Source organism: Gallinula chloropus (genome assembly GCF_964237585.1).
Source record: "Gallinula chloropus genome assembly, chromosome: 3".
NCBI classification, from domain to species: domain Eukaryota; kingdom Metazoa; phylum Chordata; class Aves; order Gruiformes; family Rallidae; genus Gallinula; species Gallinula chloropus.
Window position 1 is genome coordinate 58,904,224 of NC_140087.1, and position 13,295 is coordinate 58,917,518.

Consider the following 13,295-nt stretch of genomic DNA (forward strand, 5'->3'; position numbering starts at 1 on the left):
TTCAGTGCAAAGAAATCATATCCTCCTGGATTCTCCTTTTATTTGGACAGGAGGTAAAACTGCTCACACTTCCAGTTGGAATCTTTCTTTTTGGTAATGATTAAGAAAATCCAAAACCCAAAACATCAGTAATACAGAGTCACTTTTCAGAACATAAAATAAGGATTTATAAAATATTAACCTTGCCCACAAACTTCCACCATTTTATTTGCACAACTTCCTATCTGCTCTCCATTTGCACCGTAGTGTAATGAAACAGCTAGACACAGCAGGGTTAAACGTCACCTCTGGTGCTGCACAATATACAGGAAAAGCCTCTCCTGTACCTCTGCGACACCCCTTTTGCTTCCTCCTCTGCAAGTAAATAATAAATGCAGGGACAGTCACTTTCTAAGGAGCTGCTACCTTCTACCAGCGCTTATTGCCAAGACTACTTCTTGTTTTAACTGACACTGTAACACTGGTCTGGGGATGCAAGATGCTAGAAGCTATTCCCCCCTTTATCACCAATCACTGCACCGTGAATCCAGACTGAGCTGTGTTTAGAATTCACATAGTAGCAAAGAGATTAGTTGCAAACTACCAGGTTCAGTTCGTATCAAGTACTTTCATCAAGAGCTGTTCTAAAGGTCTCATGCATTTCTGCAACATATTTCTTCAAATAAAGGTGCAAAGCCAGAACAAAGCGCGTTGCATCTCTGCCTTCACCAAATTTGTTTTATTCACGTCTTGTCTTTTTATACCAAGAAAAATGGTAAAATGAGCTTTTGTAAGAGATGGCATTAACACATCCATGTTCAATTAACAAGCACCACCACTCACTGATTTAAGAATGCTATAAACACATTGCTGTTGGTCTGTACCCCCTTATCTAAGGTCATCTCAGGTCTGCAGAAAGCTTTGCAATTTAGAGACTTAAAGATTCTTTTATAATCCTTCACATACCATCAAGACCATTATGATGGCTGTAGTTTCTTTTTCCCAAAATACTTAATGAAGAATGATTGGAGGGCGCAAGCAGTCGTTTCGCACTTGAACTCTGAAGGCTTGGTGTTGACCTGATTACGTTGGGTTTCACTGCAGGATGAATCTCTGCATGAGACAAAAGACAGAGAGAGAAGCTATTGAGCTAAAAAATGACATCTATTCAATGCATGAAAGTTCCAGAGGGAAAAAAAAGTTTCTCCCACGAGTGTGCTTACAGTACCTGGAATAACAATTCAAACACACATCTTCATTCCTACAGCTCCTCCAAGAACAATCCATTTCACATTAGACTTCCCAAGTTCAATACTACTGTGTAGATGCATAAGGATTTCAGGGGTTGCAGAGAGAATACAGACCCATCTGAAACAGATCTGCGTTTACATTTTCCTACCCTTCTCAGGTTCACATTGGAGCTACAGGCCTAAAGAATGCTTAGCAAGCAAATAAAAACATTTTACTATCATGAAATCATCTTTTCTGTCACAAGTTTCAAGGGATCTTCCCAAACACAAGCCACCACGTGCGAGAGCCAGGAAGCCAGCCACAGCAGGGCTCTGAGGCTAAATCTACCACAAGGCTTTAGGAGGAACACAAAAATCATTGCGTTGGTGCTGCAATCCCCAGGCAATGCCACGCTCCCCCAGTCATTACTGGGGAGCTTTGAGGGTACCAGAGTGTCTAATACGGTTCACAGAGCAGGATTACTTTGGAGAAGGAAGAAGAAAGGTGGGTAAGAGAGAGTGAAACACACATTCAGAGCAGCAGCTGCTGTGTCTGTCAGAAGCTGAAACAGCTCTATGGAAATTTCTCACATATCTGTCAGATTGAAGTGGCAAAAGGAAGACTCAGTAGAGTCCACTTCTCCCCCACCCAAACTTGCTGAACCAGTTGATTTATTCCCACTGCACACTTGGGTTCAAAATGCCACCGCCACATATGTCCTCAGACAGACCCAAATTTGCGAGGGAAGCCAGACTGCCTGAGGGCAGGTCCCCATCCCTCTGACACAGCCACAGGGCACCAGCTGCCAGCATCCTGCAGGTTTCGAGGCACTTGAGGCCCAATTACAGCCGGCCACCTGGTTTCCCCACGGAGCAGGAGAGACCTGTGAAGGTGAGGGCAGAGCGGCCAGGAGACAGTTTGGGAGAGTCTCAGCTGCCCAAGTGGAGTAAGAGCGGAAGACAAAAATTAAGTACCTTCTCATTTGCAGCCCAGGCTGGCACCTCCTGAATAGTGCTTCTTTCTGCTTTTTTATGAAATAAGGTGTAGAAACTGGGAATATGCAAAAACTCAAGTGAGGTCAGGTATCCACGGAGGAGGCCTTCCAGCCTCTGCCATTCATGGCTATCACAGGGAACAAACAGAAACGACGGCACAAAGTCAAAGTCCACTGCGATAGCAGATTTTTCCTCTTTCAGAAATGAAAGGCAGTGTGGTCTCAGAGCTCTCACCTGCCCGGCCCCATGGCAAGCCTTTGCTTGCAGCCCGTGGGTAACCCAGCAAACCCCAGCTAGCAACCAGCTGTGGCCGCAGGAGAGGCTGGCGGTGCACCATGAGAAGCCTTCAAAAGGCAGGTATGTAAACGTGGAACAGCCAAAAAGGTGGAAAGGAGTAAGATGGCCCCACTGACTTGGCCAATCTGTATTGGGAATGGCACGCCAGGAGGAGACAATGACAAAAATTCTCATACTTGAAAAGACTTTGCTTAACTGCTAACCACTGGTTTGGTGAGAGCACCTTCACCCATGATGCATTAAGAGCGTGGAAATGGTTTTAAACTAGAGCAGGGTACGTTTAGATCAAACATTAGGAAGAAGTTCTTCACTATGAGGGTGGAGAGACACTGGAACAGGTTGCCCAGGGAGGTGGTGGAGGCCCCATCCCTGGAGATATTCAAGGTCAGGCTTGATGGGATTCTGAGCAACCTGATCCAGTTAAAGGTGTCCCTGCTCACTGCAGGGGGGATTGGACTAGATGGCCTTTAAAGGGTCTTCCCAACATCACACATTCTGTGATTCTAAGAGGGACAGATAAGAACAAGTAGAAGGGGTGATGTATAAGCATAGAGCTAGTGGATATGGGTAACCACTTCAGGGCAGTCCCACAGATTTGTGTGTGCATGTAAAGACTAGTTTGGTGTCACCGATTTCAGCACTTACTCAAACGAGAGCTTTTTATCACCACTCACTGCAGGATTCAACAACTTTTTGAGAGTTTAGGAACACCAATGACCCAGATTTCATGGCATGTCCCGTTTTTCATGCTGTAGAGAACAGGCATCTATTTTGTTTCTTCACCAAAACGGGAAGAGAAGGATGCTTAGTGTTATGAACCTACGGATTGCTAAACCAGAACTTTGAAATTGAAAGATTTCCACCATTTGCTGTGGATGATCGGAATTTGGTTTCTAAAATGCTCATTTGGCAATCTTTTCCAATTTTCTTCAGGAAATAGTTAATTTTCAGGGCTAGCACTACTAAAATCTCATTTGCCAATGAGCTCTGTCAGCAACCACAATAATCCCAGCAGCAGCATCAACATACAAGAACTGATAAACTGATTCGGTGTATAGCAGATATAATTTTATATTTTCTGTGTGAGTAAATAGTTGGGAAAGAAAACATTTTCTTCCTTTGACTTTTCTAATCCTCCATTTGTTTACCACAAAGGCTGACCTCTCTCTGCAGTAGAGGAAGGTAGCAAGACAAAGATTTTAAACTTAACTAAACACAGCCAGGCCCACTTCCCAATGGATTGAGTCCTTCCTGTGGGGATTTTACTACCTTACACTCATCCTCTACATAATGACTTGCTCCAAGCATTTGCATGTTTTAGCTCAGCAGTCAGCACTTTCTAAGTAGTTCCTCCGTCACAAATGCTGAGGCATTTCAGCAGTTTTGCCTGAATTATATTATCCCATCATATTATTGTATTATGGAATAAGAATAATTAGGGATCTTTTAATTCCTGGTGGTCTTTCTCCTTGTTCAATTGCATAGTGAAAGGAGATAGGACAAGGGGAAATAGCACAAAGTTGTGCCAGGGCAGGTTCAGATTAGATGTTAGGAAAATGTTTTTTACTGAGTCATCAGGGCCTGGAATAGGTTGAGTCACCATCCCTGGATGTGTTTAAAAAAAGGGCAGATGAGGTACTTATGGATATGGTCTAGCATCGGATGGGAACAGTTGGACTTGATGATCTTAAAGGTCTTTTCCAACCTTGTGATTCTGTAGTGCTTCACTATCCACCTGCACTTTCTGCTGGCTCAGAGAACAAACTATAACATCCAAATAAGCCATATTAACCCTTTTACCTACACAGAAAAATAACCTAGCTGGCCAGATCCAGACTGTATGATCATTTCTGGAATAAAACAGGAGTAAGTAACAGTAGTTGAACGACGTATTAGGTACTCTTGTTGTAAAGCCAGGTTGCAGCCTCAAACAAGCAAATGGCAGCAACAACTCTAAAAACTTCTCCCATTTCCACTAGGGTAAAAAGGCCTAGAATAAACCCAAAGCAAATAAAGAAAAGTTGAAGCCTCCGACTGAGTCTCTCTAATAAGCATCCTGGATTCCAGAGGTGCTTAAGCAGCTGCAGCTCAACATGCATCCCAGCTAGAAACGTTTCCCTGGTTTCCTCCTAGCTAGGAGGTATTACAGGACATTTAATTAGCCAAGGGGTCACCTTACAGGGTTTGTTTAGTAAGCACAGTGATGACTGAGGAGATTAAAGGGGATTAGCCCCAACTCTGTAGAGGACAGGGCCTACTTTGAATGCTTAACCTACCTCACCTGTGGAGCCAGCAGCCAAGAAGCAGAACAGGGATAAAGGGAAGCGTTGACCCAGGATGCGCAGGGCACAGAAATTCTCTCTGCTTTACCATAAGGGCTGAAATCAGCAGTGCCCTGAGACACAAAGTTAACTGTATGCCAATAAGTGTCTGTGGGAATGGCATGGAAGGGATTTTTAAAAGGAAACAAAAGCCTCCTGTAAAAGCTGTAAGATGATATTTAACACTAGCTTTCATGAGAAAAATAGTGTGTTACTCGCTCACTGGAACATGCAAAAAAAATACCAAATGACAACAACAAAAAGATCAAACCACAAAGACTAAAAGAAAATCCCAAACCCACCAAGCTGAATGACAAACAAAAAGCCATTTCCCAGCCATCTTCATACAGTTAATTCAGACAGACATGCTTATCTACACTGGGTACACTTCATATCCCTGTAACACATGTGATTTGCCTTCAATGGCAACGAGGTATCTTCACTTCCCATGCAGTCAAACGCCGAGCAGATTCTACAGATACCTGGTATATTTTAGCACTGTTAATCTTCCACAAAACCTTCACCCAAGTACACAAAATGCTACCTGAGACTGTTCATACACTTATTCCCATTAAACCTTGAGACCTATACTCCCAGACCTAACAAGACAACCCCTCATTGGTGAAAAAATGTGTCATGAAAACCATGAAGTACCTTCTAAGATCACACACACCACCATTTCTCCCTTTCATCCAACGGGGCAATCGGATACACCATCTCCTGACTGACTGCCCCCCACCCCTTAAAACTGCAGCTCCACCAAGCCAAACAAAGCAGTCCTTTCCTCAGCCCCTCTAACAGCAGTGTATATAATGCACACTGCTGGGGTGCCTGTAGGAAATTATCACTGGCTTTTTTTTCTTAAAGCTCCAGGGCAGGAGGAATCAAAATACAGTGAGAGTGGGCATTAATTCTTCATTATCCAGTTTTCTGTTGTTTGGATTTTGTTAAAATTGATGTTCTGGAAGAACAGTTGTAACTACATTAATAGCTGACTTCTATTTCAGTAAGTCAGGAGACTTACTGTTTACTTTGTTCTAGTACATAAAAACCCCCAAAACAACAAAACAACCCTCACATTGATCAAAATTTTGAGCAAAACATCTGGACTGAGCTCTACCTTCAGCTTCACTTCTGGGGGATGGGATTAATGCACTGCAGAGTTATTCACTGCTTCTCTCACCAACAGACCGATTTCTACACTCTTTCAAGGTTTAATAAAAAGCCTCTGTGACATCTCAACTCTTCTATGATTATAAATATTTAACAGTCAGTGGTGGTTCCTTACAAAGGGGACAATTTTCTATTTTTTAACGACCCAAAACTACTAGAATTTCTCCTCTCCCCATTACTGTCACAACTGTTCATTGCCCTCTTGCCTGTGATCCCAGTAGATTTCATTGCATCTTTTAAAATTATGTCATCAAATTAGAAGATCAGTGTCTCAGTGTGGCTCAGGTCTCCTTTTAAGTACACAGGAGTATTCCAGGTGGATCCAAGGGGCACAGTAGCACGGCACTGAGCATATTGAGTATCTCCCCTTGGATCGCTTCTCTTTTCATTTAGATGATTTTTCACATTCCACATTTCATCAGGTGCCACTCTGCCATTTTAAACCAGCATCAACAGGCTTCCTGCCTACATCCCACAGGTTCAATCGTGCAGTTTTGCAACTGATAGCAGAGCAGAATTTTAATTAATTTAGTACCTTTATACTTGTCTTGCTACTAAAAGCAAAAATAATTTTATGCACATAGAATTTTTAAGTATCAGTACACACTGAATGTTCACTTGGTTCGTTGCTCTCTGGAGGCAGATACGCACCTAAATACCCAATGATACATGACAGTGGTTTTCTGGTGCTTTTTATCTTCAGAGGATTTCCAGCAAGTTCACAATGTCGATCTGCATCTGAGAATTTTAAAGAATAAAACTCAGTTTAAACATCTTAGCATTACAAATATAATTAGGAAACACCAACCAGTTCCTGACTTGCATTTTCACCACAAACTTCTTTTTCCTTTTAGAACATTGACATCTTTTTTTTTCCCACCAGCGCTAATAATGATGGATAAAGGCAGGCCATGTCCTCATTCATGCAAGTGACATTATGAATTTTTTATTTTTAAGTTCACATAAGTTCTAACAGCAATTTTATTGCATTTTTCTGCTTACAATGTCTTTTTGGAGACAGTCAGCTAGGCAAATGAAGCACAGATGAAAACATGAGTACTAAAATAAAAGCGGCTCTGGCTATTAATGTACACTGAATTCTTTGCTGTTTTCTACAAGCTTGTCTGGCTCCAAATGGGGCAATACAGATGTAAGAAGGATTTGAAGTTGGTACTTCTGGTTTCTGTCCTATCTTACTCGCATGAGCAAGCAATTCATGTAATTTTCAGTACATAAAACAGCACGGGGGGCTATCATGGCAAGATGAAGACTAAAAAAAAACCAAACCACCTAACCAAAAAACCCCTTTAGTATAAACTTTGAACAAAGCGGTCGGTTGTGACCAAGTGTGACAGACTTAACAAGATCTCACGGATCATAACTTCCTGCAAAGTAAAGAGAAGGTAAGCACTTCAGTATCTACCTTTAATTTGATGCTACAACTGTGCCCTCACACCTGTAGAGGCACTGGGAATACAGAAGCAGAGGATCTGCCTACACGCCCCAAACACAGAAAAGCACCTAATGAAATGTTCGTGGTTAGACAGCCAAGTCAATCAACCCGAAGGCAAAAACTCACAAGACACTACGCTTCAGTTTGAATACTACTGGAACTATACTACGTTGATGGGTTGTTTTTTGAAAAAAAAAAAAAACACAAAAAAAACTAGTCAGGTAACTTGGTTTATCTATTTTCCAAAGGCACATAACTAATCCCCATGCAGGGCTTCCAGCATCCCTGCAGCACAGGTATGCTGTTATGTAGAAACTGTGCTCGTAGGTTGCACAGCACTGGGATAACAGGGAATTACTTCCCACATATACATAGCTACAAGTACACCTTTGTATAGGTTTTGCATACGCACACGCAGACCTGAGTTTTCTAGCAATATTTGTAACACCAAGCTTCTGTAAAGCGATTACAGTAATTGCAATTCCACTTTGCCTCTACCTCGTGCTTTACCACACTGTTCCTGCTTGATTCATTCCCACACACAAGATGGAGTACAGTCATGGGAAGAGCGTAAGACACTAAACAGAACCATTTACACTCTTCTCTATATATTCTATTTCACTCTGTGCAAAACCCACGTAAGTCACGAAACCCCAGCAATGGCTGGATTAAGTATTTGGGTATGTTCACAGACGCTTTCAACACATCAGACACTGCACAACTTGTTTCAATACATTAAGGAATCCACTTCAAACGCCAGCTGGTATCTGGGCAGCACAAAGGTTCCAGAACCCTAATGCCGAGTACACAGAGTACTTTATTATTTTATCTTAATAACAAGAGATACTCTTCTGAGTGGGAAAAATATCATGCACTGAACCTGGTGCCTGGAATATTTTTAATATTCCAAAACACTTGAAATATTTTAGGCGACAGCGTAGAATGATGTGTCTCCACCGTCTCCCTTAGTAAAATAAGCACAGACTATACGGTAAGTATTTTATAGTTACTTTGGGAACAGCAAAGCATCGCCTAAGAAGTAATTAGAGAGAAAATTTTCTATCTACATATCTCCACTTAAAAAAAGACATTGAATCATGGTGAGATATTAGCATGCTGAATGAGAATACAAACTGCAAAAAGAGCACAGTTTCCATGCTTGAGGCAAAGCATGTTCACCAAAGGCACTGGGTGGGTATTCCAAAGCCCACTTATCTGTTGAAACAGTCAATTACATTTAACAGAAGCAGACTTCAAACCACAATATGGCAATCCTATAAAAAGTATAATAAAATTTATTATCTTTATGCACTACATACAAGAAAACACAAAAGTTTCATGCTGCATCACTCTCAAGTGTAAAAACATGGGATAAAATTTAGGTAGGATATCCTAATATGAAAGATGCACTTCTGCATGAATACTAAAAATCACTTAGTAAGTTCAGTGAAATAGTGGAAGTGATGAGAAAAAAGTATTTTTAAAAAATAAAAGACGAGTATTACATTAGTGTGCTAGTGCCCGTAGCAATTGGACCTGATAAAGGTGTGAGGAAACAATACAAGAAAGACGAAGGCACGGCAGAAACACTGAATGCATTGTTTGCATCAGAGTTCACTGCAGAAGAAAAAGCACCTCACTTCCAAAATCCTTTTACATGGAAGGTATGGGAACTGTGTCACACCAAAGTGTCCATAGGAAATATTTCAAAACAAACTAGTTAATGAATAAAAACAAGTTACCAGGACCAGGTGGAATTCATCCAAACAGAAACTGCTGAGCATGTACGCTACTGCTGTTTAACTAATGCTTAAACTGGTCTCGGTTCAAGAGAACAGTAACATGGCAAACGTGATAACATTCTTCAGTAAGTAGGTCTGCAGCCTGACAAAGGGTTGAACTATTAATAGAGGCATACAGTTAAATATGGAGACATCAAGGGAGCCAACAGAGACCTTGTAAAGGGAAGAACGCGTTGGAACGTGTTCACATCATTCAGCAGTGTGTCCTTGCAGCAAGAACCACCACACACCAGGACTTACCAGCACGGCAGGGGAGGTAACCCTTCCCTTACATCCTGGTGGAACCACATCCAGACCCTGCATGGAGTTCTGGGACCCCCCACTACAAAAGAGATACGGACACAATGGAGCAAGTCCAGCTACTGCAGAGCCACCGAGCTCGCTGGCAGCTGGAACACTGATATGCAGGGAGAGTCTGAGGGAGCTGGGCTGCTCTGCCTCAAGATGAGGTGGCCGTAGGGAGACCCCACCGCTGCCTATAGCTACCTAGCAGCAGGGCATAGAAAAGACCAAGACAGACCCTTTTCGGAGCTGCATAGGGATAGGACAACATAGACAACTGTCTGTGGCAATGGACTCAAGCTGGGAGATGGGAAATTCTTGTTAGATGTGAGGGAAAAGATTATTACTGTGAGGTCAGTCAAACATTGGAACATCTGCCCTGAGAAGCCACAGAGTCTCCATCCTTGGAGACACCGAAATCTCATCTGGACCAAAGGCCCATGAGCACACGAACTTTCTGCAGGGGGATGAGATTAGAGACCCCCAGAGTTCACTTCCTACCTACACATCCTGTAAATAAGCAATTACACGTCGCAGGTCTGAAGGAATCATGACATGAGCACACGCAGCCGATCTGGCATCCAACGTGGCATCTGAATTAGCTTGTCACCAAAGATTGCTGCGCCACGGGGTAAGAGAGAAGGGTTTCTTTAGAGATTACCACCTGATTAAAAATCAATTGCCTATGCAATCCCCAAAGGGTCCGTGATGTTCAATGTATAAAAGATCAGAAAAAGAGGCGACTAGGGAGTTAACGTTTCCTGATAAGAAATCACTCAGCATAATGTAAGCTAAAACTGATTGCAAAGTATATCAGCAGGAGCAAGCAATGCATGTAAATTAATTCTTAAGGGGTAAAATTAATGTTACATGCAGATATACTGATGGGTGCTAAACCACCACCATCACCCAGAAAAGAATTCGAGGAGTCCATGTTAACTGTCTTCTAAAAATATCTAAACAATACTCAAGAGCAGTCACCTAAAAATAAATCAGAATATTAGAAATAATGATAATAGGATGAAAAAGCAAAACAGAAAATGTCATGTGACCCTCTAAGACGATGGGAAACCTGCAGGTAATTTGGAGCAGCATAACCCTAAAAGGTATACAGTACAATTAGAAAAGCTACAGGGAACAACATTACAAACCACAGCATGACATCGATCCTTTATGAGGTTTTAAACAGACCAAGTTCTTAACCTAGAAAGGCGATGACTGCTGTCGATATTGCAGGAGTCAACAAAATCAGGAATGCTGTGGAGATGACAGTGAATCAGATTTGTTCTTTTTAGATTGGAAAGGGATTTTTATTTCCTTTTTTTAAACTAGAATTCTACGCATCTCAAGCACAGAGACTGTCATTGGGGAGCTACTTCTCTAGCATTCCATCATACCTCTATCAAAAATCAGATTCTCTAGGAATGTACTGTGCTCCGTGTATTCCCCGAATTCTCTTCTTGGAAACTTTGGAAAAAAATTAGCATGTTCATGTGGTTATTATACTGGTTATTAGGATCTGGCACAAATTATATTCAGTGGTAATAGCAGAGAAAAATACTGCCATCCTCGATGCAGCCAGAAGACCTTCCATAGCTATCAAAATTAAGGATACAAGAGTTATCTGCAGCTCGATACCTGTAAATGTTTCTCCCTTCAGTAAAACATAGCCGGTACGCTCACAAAGACACATCAGTAACACCACCTTTGCAGTCTACTCAGTCTCTTTGTTTTACTAAACCAGATCGCAACAAGCAAGTACAGAGTACCAAAACTTGTTATTAAATCTGCAGATTTAACGGCATGTTAAGATTCCATCAGGAACAGTCTACCCATTTCCAGATAATTATACATGTATTACGCAGATAATATTATTACCATCCACTGAAAACATTTTGACAATCACGTCTACATAGATGGAGTGCAGTTACCCAAATTTAAATTACTATAATTAATACATAGTTATATTGATCAAACTATATCCAAGCAGGGGGAGTGGGTGGAGAAATCCCTCAAAACTCTTCCTGTGCTACTGAAGTAACAACGTTCACAGATGCACAGCTCACTGCCACGCAGGTATCAATGTTTTCCTAAGTTGGAGACATATCCAATCTTGTCAGCAACTGTCTGGAGAAGAATGCTCACTTTGGTTTCCTCTAATTCTGAGACTTTCCACAGACAGAATAGTTTTGCTTAACTTTCTAAATAAATAAGAAAAAAAAGTTGCAATGTACACAAACTAAAAAAAAGGGAATTTTCTCTTACTGAAACAGTTCACCAATTCTAATTATTCCTCAAAATCCATCAGGCAAGTTAACTGTCAACAACATCAGCAAGCCTTATTGTATCTTCAGGCAGAATCAAGTCTGCCATTTCCACAAGGGGCTGTGCTCCTAGCAGGAGGTGCCATGACTTCTCAAACTTCTGGTGATCAATCCTTACATTGAACCTGGATGACATGCATCATCTCCACTCATGCTGGCATCTGGGCAGGGGTCGTGCTAATGAGAAACCTAACCCTCTGCATTAAGTGAAGAAATGAAGAACACAGAACAGCACCTTGTTTTCTGCCAGTGGGTGTAATGGGCTAAGGGAGACGATGTGGATGTAATTACAGTAATTTAAAAAATTCTCTGCCTGAAATCCCTTTTCACCTAAGAGATGCCTGGGCCTGAGATTACCACTCTGAGGCTTCCATGCCCCTCCAAAATACAAGTACCTGCAGATAAGTTCAAGTAGACTGCAAAAATCTATTTTATGATCAAGGTCTGACTGACTCTCTCAGACTTTCCCACTCAGAACTGGGAATTAGTTTCATTTACAGCCTGGCAGTTCGACAAATTGCGTATGACTAAGAAGGCATAAACCCAGGTACGGTGCTGGGCTAAGTGCCCTACAATCCTCCTGGCATCGGATTCCGTGGCTTCGGAGCGCTGGTGCGTGCCTGCTGCCACAGCTGTGAAATGCAGTTACGTTTTCAAGCACTGGTTTGGCACATGCAAAGAATCAGGTGAGTGTGACAAAGCATGTAACCAGTCACCAGAGTCAAGCTGTTTCAGCACACCAACACGGAAAACAAATTCCAGATCAGGTCTTGGAAGTCCAAACCGTACCACATCACTGCTGACCTGTTACTCTGGTTGGCCAGGTTATGATCCAAGCACAACCGTATCTTTTGTAGTACTACCACAAACATCTGTTCAACACTGTAACTACTCAACATGTGAAATCAGTACTGTTAAGCATCTAATTAAAAAATGTCAAAAATTACGAATTCCTTGCATCAAGCTATCCCTAGAAAAGGATTCGAGGAGTTCAGCCTGTTTATAACATGGAAATCAGCAGAGTGCACTGAACACGGGTCACCTGGTATACTTACAGGAACAAAACCAGAAAGTATTTTTTTTTAATTTTCTTACCAGGCTTTACTACAGTAAGAATATGACAATGACAATGCAGGTGAGAGCATTATATGACTCCACAGAGACATTGCCAGAAACAGAATATGTACACGTGTGTGTGTGTATGTACACACTGAGAAACACGAGTTAAAACTAATTGAGGTATAATCTGGTTTCCACTATTTCAAAATAATGTTGTGTTCAAAAAGAATTAACAACTGTGACTTTTCTTTTCCCCCCCTATCTGTATTAGGATTAATCAGGAAGCATCAGCATTCAGAAAGACAATTACAAGGTCCAAATTTTTCTGTAAGCAAAAAGAATAATGGAAGGCAAACTACGGGGAAAAAATAGATCTTTCT

The 13,295-nt window shown here is 41.6% G+C and overlaps 1 protein-coding gene across 1 annotated transcript in view; it reads right to left on the minus strand.

The window, feature by feature from the left end:
- The window catches only part of MTA3 (metastasis associated 1 family member 3), a gene marked incomplete at both ends in the record, with an annotated part of 133,409 nt that overhangs the window by 38,024 nt on the left and 82,090 nt on the right, over positions 1-13,295 (minus strand). The window contains 2 exons of the mRNA XM_084262065.1: positions 946-1,092; positions 6,647-6,733. Coding sequence (XP_084118191.1) covers positions 946-1,092; positions 6,647-6,733 — 234 coding nt within the window. The remainder of the gene's footprint in view (positions 1-945; positions 1,093-6,646; positions 6,734-13,295) is intronic.